Genomic DNA, 15,398 nt, shown 5'->3' with positions numbered 1-15,398 from the left:
TCTGGGGAGAAGGAACGTTCTTCCAAAAATTCCTAGTCTTTCTGCAGGCACTGTTCTGTAGCATTGTACTATTCTGGCAGTGTGGGGAGAGTATTTTCCTTGTTGATTCCTCAACTAGGGTCATTGGCAGTATTCTTGTGAAACTTAACTTCTGCAGGTATTCCTTACCTGGGCTCAAGAAAAGGCTAATCCAATTCTTGTTCCTCACTCACTCAAAACCAGGATTTATTTTTTTTTTTTAATTAAATCTTGTTTACAGTAACAACTCTGTTTCTTCATGGAATTGTGTAAAACGTAGCCTGTCAGACAAACTGCTAAGCACTTAAAAGCTATCTTAGATTAATAAGGGACATACCTACCTGATCAGTTAATGCTTTGTTTTGCTATTTGAGTGTGTCAGTGTCTCTGCTTTGATCTCCAGTTGGGAGGAAGATCGCATGGATATCTATCCCAAACAAATCTGTAAATTGTCATGGATCATGTCTGACTTTTGATCTGCTCTTGGTGAGCAGTATAACCTAGTGAAGAGATAGAATCATAGAATGGTTAGGGTTGGAAGGGGCCTTCAAATGTCATCTAGTCCAACCCCCCTGCAAGGAGCAGGGACATCCCTGACTAGATCAGGTTGCTCAGAGCCTCATCAAGCCTGGCCTTGAACGTTTCCAGGGATGGGGCCTCCACCACCTTTCTGGGCAACCCGTTCCAGTGTTCTATAACTCACATTGTAAAAAATTTTTTCCTAATTTCCAATCTAAATCTACCCCCCTCTATTTTAAAACCATTACCCCTCGTCCTATAGAAATAAATACAGCCAATCAAAAATATCTTCTTAACATAGAAAATACGAAGTCAAGTCCCTGTGGAATAATGTTTAAATTCCAATATATGGCACATACCTTACAGACAGAGTGGCAGTCAAAAGACACATGTAAAGCCATTGCTTGGCTTTATATTGTCAGCTCCCTGCAGAGAGAAGTGGAAAGCTAACAGTAACTCGTAATGGGATTAGCAAACTGTTGTAGGGTTCCACTGCGTGACGCCATTTCTTGTGAGTGGGTTACTCTTGTACTTAAAATCCCTTTTAAACTTGAGTTCGTAGGTACCGTAGGGTCTAACAGGATCTGGCAAAATATTGAATGTTTAGCATAAGAAGAGGTATGTGGCTTATGATGGAGGAGAGATTAGAAGGCAAGCAAAACAAATGCAGGCCACTGTTGCCTTTGCCTGTGCTAGTGATCCTTAAACTAAGAATTTCCATGGCTTAATCAGAAACAGATTTCAAAAGTGTGTTTTGTGCAGGGAACTAAATCTTAGTCATTTGATATTCACAGCATACGTTATACTGTGATCTACTGTGGGTGAGTGGTTATTGTTAAGGAATTAATAAGTAACTGTTTTCTTATCTGACAGTAAAAAAAAAAAAAAAAAGCACATAGAAGTCACTGAGGACAAGCCTTTATCTTCAGAACTTATATGTGCTTGTTTCTCTTGCTGTCTTTCCCCAAACAAAAACAAAACAAAAAAAACCCGCACACACAAAAAAATTAAGCTATTCTTGAGGCTCAGGCTGAAATTCAGACTGAAGTGCTGCTTACCTTCCTACTCTATATGTATGACCAGAGTCCTCTGAAAGAGATATTTTCTAGTCTCTTTTATCCACTGACAGGATTGGAGAGTTTAAATTTAGATGTTTAGAGGTTTCTGTATTTTGGGCCCTATTCCCAGACATCATAGAGCAAGTTATTTCTTCTAGATGTGCATCGTTAAATAACAGAAACAAAACCAAAACCAAAACAAACAAACAAAAAAGGAAAAAAAAAAAAAAAGGCTCCTATTTTACTGGGTGATGAGGAAGGAAGAGAGTGAAGACTTTAGGAAGTCACTGTCTTTGATTTTCCCCTTTCTGTTTTTAACTATGGAAGAGGCGTTGATGAGGAGAGTTTACATTTTCTACTCTGTTATAAAGTAGCGTATTGAATTCTTCAAGATGTTTTGCATGCATGTCCCTTATTAAACTGCATTGTGTTCTATTTTAAATAGGTTTGTCTTCCTCTTTAATTTTTTTGCCATGTTTTATTTATCACTTCTTTATATTTCATAAGGAGAATTTGTGTGTCTGTTCATCAGGGACTGGTCTGTTATGCAATGGTGAGGTATTTCTCTCACTTAATATGAACAAGAAATGTGGTTATGTATTGTTGGCATTTTATGTTTTGAAAGGCTTAATCAGAACTCCTGTCATGAGACAAATAGATAATCTTTAAATCTATAGCTAAGCCAATTTAGAGGCATCTTTTGGCTGCAAATCAGATTTTAAAACTATTTCCCTTCAAGTGAGAACAGTTATTTTACTATGCAATTCTCTTAATTGAAAACCTGTTGTTGGAATAAATAATAAAAAAGAAAGAACTTTTGTATGCTTCATTTTGTGTGCTTGACTCTAAATTTTGACCAAATAAATCATCCTGTTGTTTGCTATGCATCAGACCAAAGCTTATTATGTAGCGCACTCTTCTGAATACTCAATTTTTGAGCGTGCCTCTCATCATCTTTGAAGAAGGGCCACTGACCGCTCATCTAAGGGAGAAATTTAGAGAAGAGGTAGGAATTTATGAAAATCAAGTTTTAAAATACTTCATATTTCAGTGTGTTCTCTACACTTAACTTTTATTTTTCAGTTAGGAGTATGTCCTGTCCTTTAAAAATGTTTGTTTTTATTCTGTAACTTCCAGTTTTGGAAAGGAGGGTTTATATTAAAGACGAAAGCTAAAAATAAACAGCATTTCTGTTTAGGGAGAAAACACACCAAAAGCTTAGTCTAAATTTTGAGCACTATACTCATCATTGTCTGCCAGTACTCATATTGATACTTAACTTGAAATACTTGACCAGGGAGTGAACTTAGTACAAACTGTCCTTCATTATTCCAGAACAGTAGCTATGATAATGTGTGGGTAGTAATACTTTTTTTTTAGTGATTTATCCCATATATTTACAACTGTGAAAGGTACTGGAGGTACACTTGTGAAAACGGGCAGTGATACTGTTGGGTTCAGAGAGAGCAAGACTGACCGCTGGGTGGGCTGTTTGGCTTCTTGAGTCTGCAACAAGGCTTCGAACAATTTTATGCTTCTGTAGATGTACTTGTTGCCCATCTATTTTGTATCTTTCCTACGTCCTATAGTGCACAGTGAATATGTAGTAGGACTTGTGTATTCCTTTTCAGTTAGATATAGACCTGTCAAACATTTACGGGTCAGTATTTCATAGCCAGGTAATTGTAGTTAAGAACAATTGCTTTTCTGCTCCCTTTACTTCCCTGCTTCATTTGTCACTTTGTTGATCATTTTTCACTAAAAATAAACTGAGAAGTCTTTGTTTATATATATAAAAACTTTTTTTTTTTTTTTTTTTTTTTTACATTTGTGTGTGTGGAAAGCACCAAATTTTCTTTGGTACTACTTCTGGAGCAGTGCTGTCTTGCATTTCAGCAGTTACAGGTTGTGACCTTTCTGTAATGTTTTTGATGACAATCCTATTCAGTCATAAGTGGTTTGTAGTTTCTAATTTTGAAGCTTAATCGTGGGATTAATTTTGAAATGTAATTTTTTTTTTTTTCAGGAAAACGGTACAAAAAGGAATGCATGAATTTTAGAGCAAAATCTTAGAACCATATTAATTTATAATTAAGGTGAGCAGAGCAGCAGCAGGTGCTAAAGATAGGTCTCCTCTCTAGTTACTGCTCATCCTGTTGCTTTTAAAACTCATCTCAAAATAACTGGCCTGGATTTTTTTCCTTTAACAAATGTTTTGCAATCAAATATCTGTTCGTATGTGATTGGAATAACACGTTTGCTGTTAATGACACACAAGATCTTTAGGACATTATTATGTTCACCTTGAAACGTCAGGTTAATTTAGGTATGCAGTGTCTTAATCAGCGATGTTAACATTGCTATGGAAGTCAAAGCTCATGTTTATATTTTATTTGAAGGACGATTTCTCAAACAGCACTTCCCAGTAACACTTGTTAATGTCGTATTGTGGTGAAGTGACCGTGGTGCACAAAGACAGTTCTTCAGGCGCTAGTTTGGCCCAAAGTTTGATGACTGAGATCCCAGTAGTTTTAGGTGCACAGAAGGGTTCTGGTAGGTGAATTTGTTCATCCCAGATTATTTTTGTAAACCCTGGTAAATTATATTGCCTGTGACATGAAGCACCGAACAAGACTTGTTCTATAAAAGTGATTGGTGACAATATGCTGGTTTTCAGTTTGATTTCTATAATGGATATATTTTAGCCTAATTCTAACTATGCATTGTCACTCAAGAGTGTGCACCCCTCAAGTTTTCACATAACCTAAGAGCAGCATTAATTTTGTTACACACTTTGATGTGTAAAGTGGTAATATACCACCCTCTTTGACTCATGTCTCTCTGCATCTGTGTAAGCAGTGACTAGCAAAAGTAAAAACAAGATTGCTTATTGATGCACTGGTCCTGAAATGTCTGTAGGTGAGACTGTTCATCTGCTTGCAGGGATTAAAACCTATTTCCATTAAGCTTAGTGATATGTCATTCTTGCTGTATAAAGAGAGAACTACCTTTACTGAATTTCAGTGGGGAATACTAGTTTTGAGTGTGCATCCAAAAATACAAGTATGGAGTTAATAACTGCTGCTGGCAGCTTGGTTTCAGTTCTGTGCTCTAACAACTCAGGTATTACACCTGTATTAAGTAGAGTTCTCTCTTTACATTGTTTAACCGTAAAGGGGGCACATCATTTAAGTGATGCTTATCTCCAGATAACTTGCATTTTGCATAACCTAGTGCAAGTCACTGACTACAGCGATAGTCGCTTGACTCTTGTAATCATGCAAGAGATAACCCAGCTCTGCTTATTCCAAGTGGTAGGAAAAAAGTTAGTACCTAAGTTTTAAATGACTTGACTTTTAGTTTCGAAGCATGTTCTGCCATGGTAGTTTCTGAATGTGTACCAAAAAATGAAGAAAATTAGTTTGTCTCATTGTAAGAAGTTAGGAGCCAATAATTTTGTTAAACCTAGTATGTTGGAACATAGATGTTGGATTTAGGAACACCGTATTTTGCAAGGTCTGGGCTGGCAAACAAGGAATAAAAAGTCAGTAAAAACTCTGTGCTGACCAAAGACACTTGGAGATAATTTTACTTTTTATTTCCAGTGCTGCTGATGACACCAAATCATCTGTCTTAACATATACAAATCAAACAGTGAAAATATTTAGTGAGGCCTTGTCCTCTCTGCCAGATGTACCACAAGACACAAACATCTATAGTGACAGTTAATTTAGATTTTTAAGATAATCAATGCTCTCATTAGTGGTGGAGTTTGATTACTTTCAAGACCTTCCTCAAGGTGCAGCACTTCCCTGTGGTACACTGGGAGTGCTGTTTGTTCATCTTTCCTCTTTTTCATACTTTACATGTTCCTTTCCTTGCTTTTGGGAAGTGCCTTTCAGTCTGAGGGTCTGGAGTCATCCAAACTGACAGAAATTTGCTCTTAAACAAAAAAAAAAAAAAAACACACCCCATCTAGTACCAAAAAAGTGTATATATAATAAGAGAAGTTCATAATTGTTTCCAAGTGTGACTTTTCTGAGAAATGTGGCAATATGAAGTACAGTTCAGGATAAATATTTGTTATCCCTTTATAGATGGAACAAGTCTTCAGTCTCAGTTACTGCATCACTTCTCCTTCCTTGCTGCAGATGTCAACACTCTGGGTGTTTCTTTCCTTGCACTAAATGGCTTTCAGCTTGAGTATTTGGAATCATCCAATTCCTGAACAAGAGCTTGAGTCTGACTTTTTGTTTGGGGGTTTTTTAGCCCTGTCAACTGCAGTAGGTACCACAGCTTCGGTGGACTTATTTGAGTAGGGTCCTAAAAATCAAAAAAGTGGTTAATATTAGATGAGATGGATGATCTAGCAGACCTTCTCAGTATTTGAAATGTGTTATGCTAATGCCGTACAAGTTCATTCACATTGGCCCCGAAACATTGTAAACTAGAACAATATGAAAAATTGAGACCTTTAGTATATGATACCATGTTCTGCTTTTAATCTCCAAAGTCTCAATGCTTCAATTGGGACTTTGATTTGCTTTTTCTATCCAGCGGATTTGCTTTTTCTGTCCAATGGATTTGCTTTATAATTTAGGAACTGTTTTCTTTTTCTTTTTTTTTTTCTTTTTCTCCCTCCCAATTGCTACATTAACCTGGCACAATCAGACTATTTATTTATGTTATTTTTGTCACTTAAAGACCCAGATGCTTATTTTGTGTCATCTCTATACCTTCTTTGTTTCACTGCCTGGAACACAGTAACCAGGTATCGTAATACACAAGGTAGGACCTACTGATCCACTATGCCTCTGGGCTTTCTTAGCTCTGCAGAATCAGTAGAAAAAGTGGCAACAGCTGCTCTCAGAACATAAATGAGGAAGAAAGTGGTCCTTCTGTAGCAAGTTTTCAGGATGGAGTAAGCTGATTTGATGAAGTACTATGAAGCAGTTTTAGACTTCCAAGTTGTGTACCTGCAATATCACGATGTTAGGAATTTACACCTAAAATGCATATGTGCATACTTTAAACAACCAGAATATATGTGAAATGTTAATAAGCAATACATAGCTGAGCATTTGTAGGGTGGCAGTCACTTTTGCCCTTCACACAGCTAAGGTGCTGTAAGTAGTGCAGCAACACAACTGATGTTCTACAGCCAGTGAATGTGCCTGGAGTTTGGGGCTACGTGGTTGCCTTGCTGGTCTCACACTCTTGCCTGGTGGTCTTCCCCTGTTGGTCTTCAGGCATCCAGCTGATTCCAGCTGTAAGGTTCTGACTTGCAGTGTTTCAGCACCACCAGCTTCATGGTACGCTCATCAGAGATCTTGAACTTCCATTGGTTTTTCAACCAGCATTTTTTTTTTTTTCTCCTGCGACATTAGACAACTGAAAGCAGCAATTTAAAAAAAATAGGCCCCTCAGGTTTCTATATATAGCAGCTCTCAGATACCAAGAAAGCCAGCACTCTCATCTAGTCTGTTTTCAGCTGTCAGTGTTTGTAAATTAATATTAACAGAGTTGGCCTTAAGTAGAATTTTAAGTGCCGTCATGTTTTTTTTCCTTCTGCTTGCTGTTTCCAGCTTTTTTCCTCTTTTTGGCGTTTTTATTTCATTTAAAATAGTTGTCTATTTTTCAGCCTCTTTGCTTTTTTTCTTTATACTAATGATGAATTGACCTTCAGCAAAGGGAATTGTGGTTGTCACATTACTGAGAAGCACCTGACTTGCATCACAATCAGGCTGGTTTGGTGTCAGGCAGGGGGACTGGTTTCAGTTTTAGAGTTCTGTGCACACCATTTCTTATAAATTGAACATGAAGATTTGCATATATTGAAGTGATTCTTTTATACTTTTTTTTTTAATGAAACCAGTTAATTTTTTATTGACAGCATGGGGGAGGTGAGAAGGGGATTAAAGAGTCAATGACTGATGGAGTAGGAAAGGCAGAGTGTAACTGTATGGCTGATGTTAGAAGAGTTTATGAAGTTAACTGCTTCTGGTTTATATATTTACTCATAAAATAACACTATTTGACTTTTTATATACAACAGAAAAGGTATGGCAAAACATAGTTTTTACAGAGGGTTTACAAATATAGTTTTATTTGTTTGATTTTGGTGACACTCTCCTGCAGAAAACGCTGCTCTGTTTCTTCTCCAGGGGTGCCACCTGAGTGTTCACAGATGCAAAAGTAGAAAGCGTACAGCAAAAAGCTGTAGTTTCACTTTGCTGAGAAATGGTGGAACAGGTTACCCTTACACAAGAGTTACAACCATGTTCTCTCTTCCTCCTAGCCAGATAAAAGAGTGAGACCTAAAAATACTCTTTTGTAACATGGGATCACTGCGTGGAGAAGAAAGGAGCCACTGATCTACTTTATTCACACTTTTCATATTTTTATGCTGCCAGTTGAAAAAAATAATGCTTTCCATATGCATGGAGCAGTACAATTTGCATTCATGAGAGTAGAATGGGGAACATACTTGTGAGTCTTGCATTTAATTTAAGCTTTCTTTGATTCGCTGTGTGCTCCTTAATTCATTTGTACATGAATTGTATATGTATATTTTCACTCACCAGTGACTGAAATAAAGGAAGGAGGGATCTGAGAGCAGCAGCTTTGTACACAGAATGTGTTTTTTCTGCGTGGTGACAGCCTTCCCACGTGACGACAGGCAGGTGCCCCATCCGTGTCTCGGTCCCATAGCTGTGCGGTGGGGTTCAGGGCAGCTCCCAGCCTCCCAGACACGTGGAGGATCCTCTCTTTACCTGTGCGGTGCTGGGGGTTGGCTGAGGGAGCAGCTCTCTAAACACTTCTTGCCCTGGAAGACTGGCAAGTGATCATTAGTGGAAAATCAGAGATCTTTGGTTAAAATGTATTTGAGATCAAAAACATTGCTACAAAGTTGCAGGTGACTACGCTTTAAAGTCTCTGAAAGCTTAACAGTGTTTCACTGAAGGATGCTCAAAGGCTGCTGTTGCAAGTTTGCACTTTTTTTTTTTTTTTTTTTTTCAATCTGCTCATTACTGGCTCTACGTTTGGATTTTCCAATGTTATTCCTAGATCTTTGTATTTGGTGAAATCTGAGCCTATAACCTGACCACAGAACTACAGATGTTAAATTTTCAGCTGAATGAACTTCTGATTTTTTGTACAGATTAATACCCTTAGCTTTTGTCTGTTTAATGAGCTAGTCTTACCTACGTCCTGTCTGTTGCTGACACAGAAGGTCAGAGTCTGGCCATCCCATATCAGTCGGCCTTGGCCCTTTTTCTCTTGCACGTAGCATAGTGAGCCTTACGCTGTCTAAGTGAAGTTCGTATAGCAGGCAACTCCCACGTATGGTGCAGTGTCACTGAAAATATGTCTGGACAATGTTCATTGGAGTGACTGCCAACACAGTAATTTTCTATGTACTATGCACATAGATACCTTTTTCTTTCATTAGTAGTTCACACTGTATACCTAATAACATTGTTTCCTGTAACTGTTTTAGGTGGTCTGCCTTGTCAAGAGGCAGATCAGCTTTTTAATCACCAAATGAAGTCTTTGATACCTGATAGAATTATCCTAATAAATCATATGTTGAAAACTAGAAGACTGTAACTTCCTTGGTACAGCTTCTGCGCTTATATCCAGGAGGAGAGGTCTTACAGTAAACTTTTCTCTTTCAGGCCACTGTCATGACAAAAATCCAGATGACAGTCATGACAAGGAGAAATACTTTGATGACCACCATGAGCCAGTTACAGCAGTGACAGAAGGACACTCTGAGCGAGGTACAGAAGATCCAGAAGTCCTTACTCAGAGTTCAGCAAGGGATCCCGCCTTCTTGAGGCTGGAAAGTAAGTCAGTCTTACAAAATCAGTGCTGACAAATGAATCAATTTCTAGATTTTTCAGAAGAGCTGTCTTCCTTTCTCCAAGAAGCTATGATTTCCCTCCTGACCCCCTCATCTGTAAAATGACAAGTAAGGTTTAGAACCTGTTTCATTCTGTTCACTGTTCTTCTTTTCCAATTCTTACATTAAAATGCATTACATCAAAAAATGAGATCAAGGTTTAGATGCTTTCCAAGCTATAGGATGTAGTTTCTTGCAAGGCTCTACAAACAGGTGTTGGTTTTACCTCAGTGAATTCTATATCAGCTGTGCCAGACAGAAGGGAAGAAAAACAGTGCCTATGGCTAAGATACAGAGCACTTTGTTCAGGGTGTAGAGAAAAGACACCAATCTCAAACAGGCAGAATTCTGGTTTGGAAAGGAAACTGATGAAAGTGGTCTGGAGGTGTTGATTTTTGAACCAAGAGTGGGTGATTCTTTGCAGTGGGGAAGTCTGCATTCTCCAATCCCCTTCTCCATTTGCAGCGTGCAGTGAGTAGTGATATTTGTGCAAGTGGTAAAGTCAGGTCACAGAAAAAAGATCCTTTTTATACAATTTGAGGAAGCAGCAGGCAGAGAATTTTTGACATTTTTATGGTATTCCCTCTTAGACGCAGTCACTGCAGAAAGCAACGGTTCAGAAGGAATGGAGCCGTTAGAAGATGATCAGATGTCTGAAGAGATGCTGGCTTTGGTGGATGAGTTTGAAAACTCTTGGCCTCAGGAAGCTTTTGAAGGGGCACTGGAGGTGAAAGGTCGTCGGATGGACTTGCAGGGAATCCGAGTCCTAAAGAAGGGATCTCAGGATGGACTGGCTAGCTCCTGTTTTGGGGACTGTGGTGATGATGATGAAGCTGAATGGGTACGTTTGAATGAGTTTATTTATGTCTTGTACCAACTTATTATTGTGGAGGAGGGAAAGATGAGGACAGTTCAGGGAGTTTAACGCTGGAATATATATAGGAACTTCTGCTACGGGCCTAAAAGAGCTGTCTCCTGACTCGTATGAAATGAACCAGTAGTTTCAGTCCATCTTCTAAAGGAAAGGCTTCCACATCACTAAAATTGACATTATGTAGTCTGGAGAAAAAGACGCTGAGGGGACACCTTATCGCTCTCTACAACTACCTGAAAGGAGGTTGTAGCGAAGTGGATGTCAGTCACTTCTCTCAAGTAACAAATGATCGGGTGAGAGGAAACAGCCTCAGGTTGTGCCAGGGGAGGTTTGGATATTAGGACAAATTTCTTCCCTGAAAGGGTTTGGCAAGTATTGGAACAGGCTGCGCAGGGCAGTGGTTGAGTCATGATCCCTGGAGGTAGATTTGGCACTTAGGGACATGGTTTAGCAGTGGTCTTGGTAATGTTAGGTTAAAGGTCTTTTCCAACCTAAATGATTCTATGATGTGGTTAGCATGAAAACAATGTAATATCTGTTGTCATCGTGTTACAAACAAAATTTATAATGAAAAATGCCTTTCCATTCTTTAGCAGTTAAACTGGGTTTCTGCTATGTTGGAGACAAAATTATGTACTTTGTTTTCATGGTGTGATGCAGTGAAAGTGAGCAGGCTTTTGAAGAATGAGTTGAGATGGGAGGGGAGGGAGAGAGAGGAAGATCTCATCTTTAACATCATTGAAATTGAATCTTTCAGCTAAAACAAGTACTGTGTTGGAGCAGATAATGTTCATGGTGTTTCTTAATGTTAACCTTGCCAATACTGTTCTGGCAGATCACTTTTCAGGTCAAACGTTTAAAGAAACCAAAAGCTGAAAGCTTGGATCTCCAGGAGCCAGCTGGGAGAAACGGGGAAGAAGAGACTAGTGGAGAAAATGAAAACTTTTACCAAACTGCCCTGGAGATCAGTGGACCAAAGATACCTTCCCCTGGACCAATAGGTAACCTGCTATTTCTAAAGAGAGAGAGTCGTTTGCAACTTTTGTGTTAGTCTGGTTTATTTCCTTTGCAGCTTTTATATTACACTGGTTTATTAGCATAAATATGCTTTATAAACACTATGTAGTGAAATACGGCTTCTAGATGAGTACGTGGAAAAATTAGAAATCTCTTCCGTCTCCACCTTCTTCCTGAAGTGCCGCATAACTTTATCTGCTGAATGAAAACGTTCAAGTTAATTCCCAGAACTTCTGGGGATGAGGTGGTAAGAGTGGAGAATGAAAGAGGTAGATACTGTGAAAGAGAGAGGAAGTTTTAATGATATTTTTCTTAAACTAATTTCTCCATCCATTCAGTTTTAATCAGATGAGAGACAACCCTTCGGGGACAAATGCAAGATGAGAGCTTGAGTTGATTACTGACTAAACATAAGACACACAACTCAAAAACAAAAGGCAGAAAACTTGGTCTAATAAAAATAAAATTTAAGTGTTCTGCTCTAATTGATTTGGTGATATTATAAGAGAAAACTTAGAGACTCTCATCCAGAAGACTAGAGTTACAGAAGAGTAGAGTTTAACACCAACATAGATGAGATGGTTTGGGGAGAGAGGTGGACTCTTTGCTAGCTGAGTAACAGGAATTGGAGAGTGGTCTATTATTACGGTGCAAGCTAGTTCCACTGATGTCTTCAGGTGGACAGAAATCATCAGCACATGATTGCTTGGGATGAAGTTTAGAGCTGCTAGAACCTAATGATGCCAAAGAACACCACCACTTTTGTCTTATCTTGATTTCAACTGAGGTAAAATCTTTATGGTGTAGGGCTGATGTTTTAGTGATATTTTTACATTTCAGTCCTTGACAATTTGATGACCTAGAAAGTGACTTCACATTTGCAAGACTTGTGCATTAAATCTTTAACAAGCTCTTTTTTTAGCAACTGACGAATGTAAGTTACTGAATTAAATATTTAAATAGAGGGAAGGGAGTACATGAAAACAGACTATCATTTATGAGCACACACCCATACTTTCCTTTATGTATCTTCTTTCTCCCAAGCTACTTTTGTGGCTTTATTACATAGCATCCCTCGATTGTAAAGTAGTTACCTTCCTGATGCTCCGTTCAGGCAGGGTCCACTGACATCCTCTTCACAAGAACTAAATCATCAAAAGTTCAGGTAACTTATTGGAGGTCACCTGGGGAGTTCCTGGTAGAACAAGGAAATGATGCTAGCTGTCTTACGTTTGACTGCCTCTCAGATTACTGAACTATCTCTGTGTAGTGTTTCCATACCTCTGTCTTTTGCTGTTCATGCAAATAAGAACTCGCAATCAGGTAGTTCACAGTGCTGGTGAGGAGAGCTGATCATTCCCCTCTGAAGTTTCTGAGTGTTACTGGAAGTTAGTTTTCCTTTAATCAGAATACTTTACAAGATGTGGTATTACAAACTTCATTGTTATTTTGTGAAATTATAGTGAAGCAGTTTACTATACCTTGGATTGGAGATAGAATTTGCATCCAAATGGGCAAAATTTCAGGTAACTAGAAATAAATACTGAAATACTGCCTACATAGCTAGTGCAATAGACTGGCACGTTATTAAACTTGGCTTCCAGCTGTGCAAATTTATGGCTACAATGGATTTTTCTTATATTCTGAACAGTTCCAATGTTTCTGATGTGAGAGGAAAATGTTTCCTAACAGTTAACACGAGCTGGATTCCTAGAACTTGCTGTAGTATCCGCCAAATATAAGGGAAATATTTCAGTAGGCTTTGGTTCAAATGTGAAGATCAGGTTCTTGTTTCTCCCAGTGATCTCTTTTTAACGTAAAAAAACTTATTTAACCTTTCCCTGCCTCAGTTAACTTCTCTGCAAAATGGGAGGGCTGAAGTGAGAGCTACCTTGAGTGTAAGAATGCAGTAAAAGCCACTATTGGTCTTAAACAATATTCATTTAAAAGAAACGTCAGTATTTTGCACCTGGAATTGTCAGAAGATGGAGCAATCAACTTTTATTAGTTTTTACTGTAGCTGTTAAGCATAAATGATGACTCACTTGCTTAAAGGACATTTAAGCAGAGACATTACCTGTAAACAAGAGTGGCAATCGTTCTTAATTTGTAGCTATTGAAAAAGTGTAATGAAACAAGTTTTAAAACCCTGTCTCATAATCTGTCTTACATAGGATCCAGTTCTGTCTTTGGATCCCATAAGTTCCATTCTGTGCATTTAGGTTCAGGAATGTTCTTAAAGAAATCTGGCCGCAGGACTATGACTTGTGTAATATAGGGAATGTATCCACTGGTATAAAATATTTTGTAAATCATTGTACTGAAGTAGAATCTCTTCTGCTTCCAGACAGTTTCTTCTATTTTTTTTTTTTTTTTTTTTCCCCTCAAGGAGAAAGGCGTGACTATCGTAGCCTTGGCTGGCCAAGTCCTGATGAATGCCTGAAACTCCGTAGGGTAGAGCTTACGACTGTAGCCAGCACATGGCTTGCTGTTTCTGCTAAAAACATTGAGTAAGTATCTTCTATATGAATCTTAACTAACTTACTCTCACAAAGCAAGAAAGTTACATGGCCTTCCATGTGCATAAACTGAAGATTTGAGTATTATTTAAGAAATCACTGCCAGGATTTCAAATAAATTTGAAAATATTATGTGGTATTTCATCAATGGGCTTGCAAAGAAGAGTGCAAGTGCAGATGGAAGATCTAGTTTATCTTGCTGCTTGAGCTACTGAAATGAGATTCTGCCAGGTTCTGGGCAGTTTACACTCATTAGAGAACTTTGTAATGACTTTTCTTTTTTCTTCTCCTGACTGATTTAACTTTTTCTATGACCTTTGTAGCATTACAGAACACATTGATTTTGCCACACAGCTGCAAGAACCAGCCATGGAGCCCCTTTGTAACCCAAATCTACCAGCCAGTATGCATACTTTGGACCACCTGCAAGGTGTCTCTAGTCGAGCCAGCTTGCACTACACTGGAGAAAGTCAACTGAAAGAGGTATGCCAGAGTTGAAGGCTGTCACACAAAAATGGCCACACCATGGCAGATTCAAGGCACATTTAGCTCAGTGGCCTGTCCCCAAAAGTGACCTTCACCAAGTGAATGCCTGGATAAAACCGTAAGAACAGCTGTTAAAGCCTATTGCCATATTATAAAAACAATCAAGCTGAAAGCAAGATTTTACCAGAATATTTTCCCAGCTATCAACAATCTGGCCTGAGAGAAATCCTGAAACACCATTAGTGTCTTTGTATTTATAGCTCTTGATGGATGAATTAGTGAAAGAATACATTTTTGAGCATACATAAATTTCTACCGTTCTTAGTATTCAGTGCCACGGAGGTATAACACTGTGGGATGATACTGATAGTATTAATTGAAGATAGACAGTGATGTTTAGGTTGGAACAGGTTACAGCATTTGTAAAAGGCTGGGGAAAAAAAAGCAACCAACAAGTGAGGGACATCTCTTACCAGGTTCCAGCATCTAAGCACTTGTTATTCCTTTTTCCACAGGTGCTACAGAATCTTGGCAAAGACCAGTACTCACCACAGTCATTAGAACAAGTTGGTACTCGAATAGCGAAAGCTCTGGAAAAGGTACGTGTAAATGAGAAAAATTAGAAGTCTGGCCTACCACTCATGACAGACGTAGTGGTCAATCCAGTCTCAAACCGATTGTCTGAAATCCCAGTCAAGGAATGTATTAGTACTTGGACTAGGGATTTGCGTAATGCCCTCACAGGTATTTTGTTGAGCTGTATCCTGTGCTTACACTGTCAAGTGTCTTGCGTCTCTCTCTACTGAAAGCTAAGCTTGTCAAATTTCCTAATGTTTCCAGCCCTGCAGTGAGCAGTGTTGCTGGTTGTTGATATATATAAAACTGTTTCAACAGTTCTCAGCCTTCTTCTTTCTTTTTGTGCTACATTGCCTTGGAGTTTATGGAAACTTGAGTTAAGCTACAGCTCACATCTCCAGTCACACTCCTGGCATGCAGTGGTC

The 15,398-nt window shown here is 38.6% G+C and overlaps 1 protein-coding gene across 1 annotated transcript in view; it reads left to right on the top strand.

Annotated features, from left to right (window-relative positions):
* TTC17 (tetratricopeptide repeat domain 17) overlaps positions 1–15,398 on the top strand; it is a 64,613-nt gene that overhangs the window by 40,958 nt on the left and 8,257 nt on the right. Inside the window, exons 17-22 of the mRNA XM_086748796.1 lie at positions 9,275–9,445; positions 10,092–10,342; positions 11,211–11,376; positions 13,782–13,902; positions 14,235–14,394; positions 14,913–14,996. Coding sequence (XP_086604922.1) covers positions 9,275–9,445; positions 10,092–10,342; positions 11,211–11,376; positions 13,782–13,902; positions 14,235–14,394; positions 14,913–14,996 — 953 coding nt within the window. The remainder of the gene's footprint in view (positions 1–9,274; positions 9,446–10,091; positions 10,343–11,210; positions 11,377–13,781; positions 13,903–14,234; positions 14,395–14,912; positions 14,997–15,398) is intronic.

Source organism: Chlamydotis macqueenii, chromosome 5 (assembly GCF_036417535.1).
Source record: "Chlamydotis macqueenii isolate bChlMac1 chromosome 5, bChlMac1.mat, whole genome shotgun sequence".
NCBI lineage: Eukaryota > Metazoa > Chordata > Aves > Otidiformes > Otididae > Chlamydotis > Chlamydotis macqueenii.
This window is presented reverse-complemented; position numbering and strand designations above follow the sequence as displayed.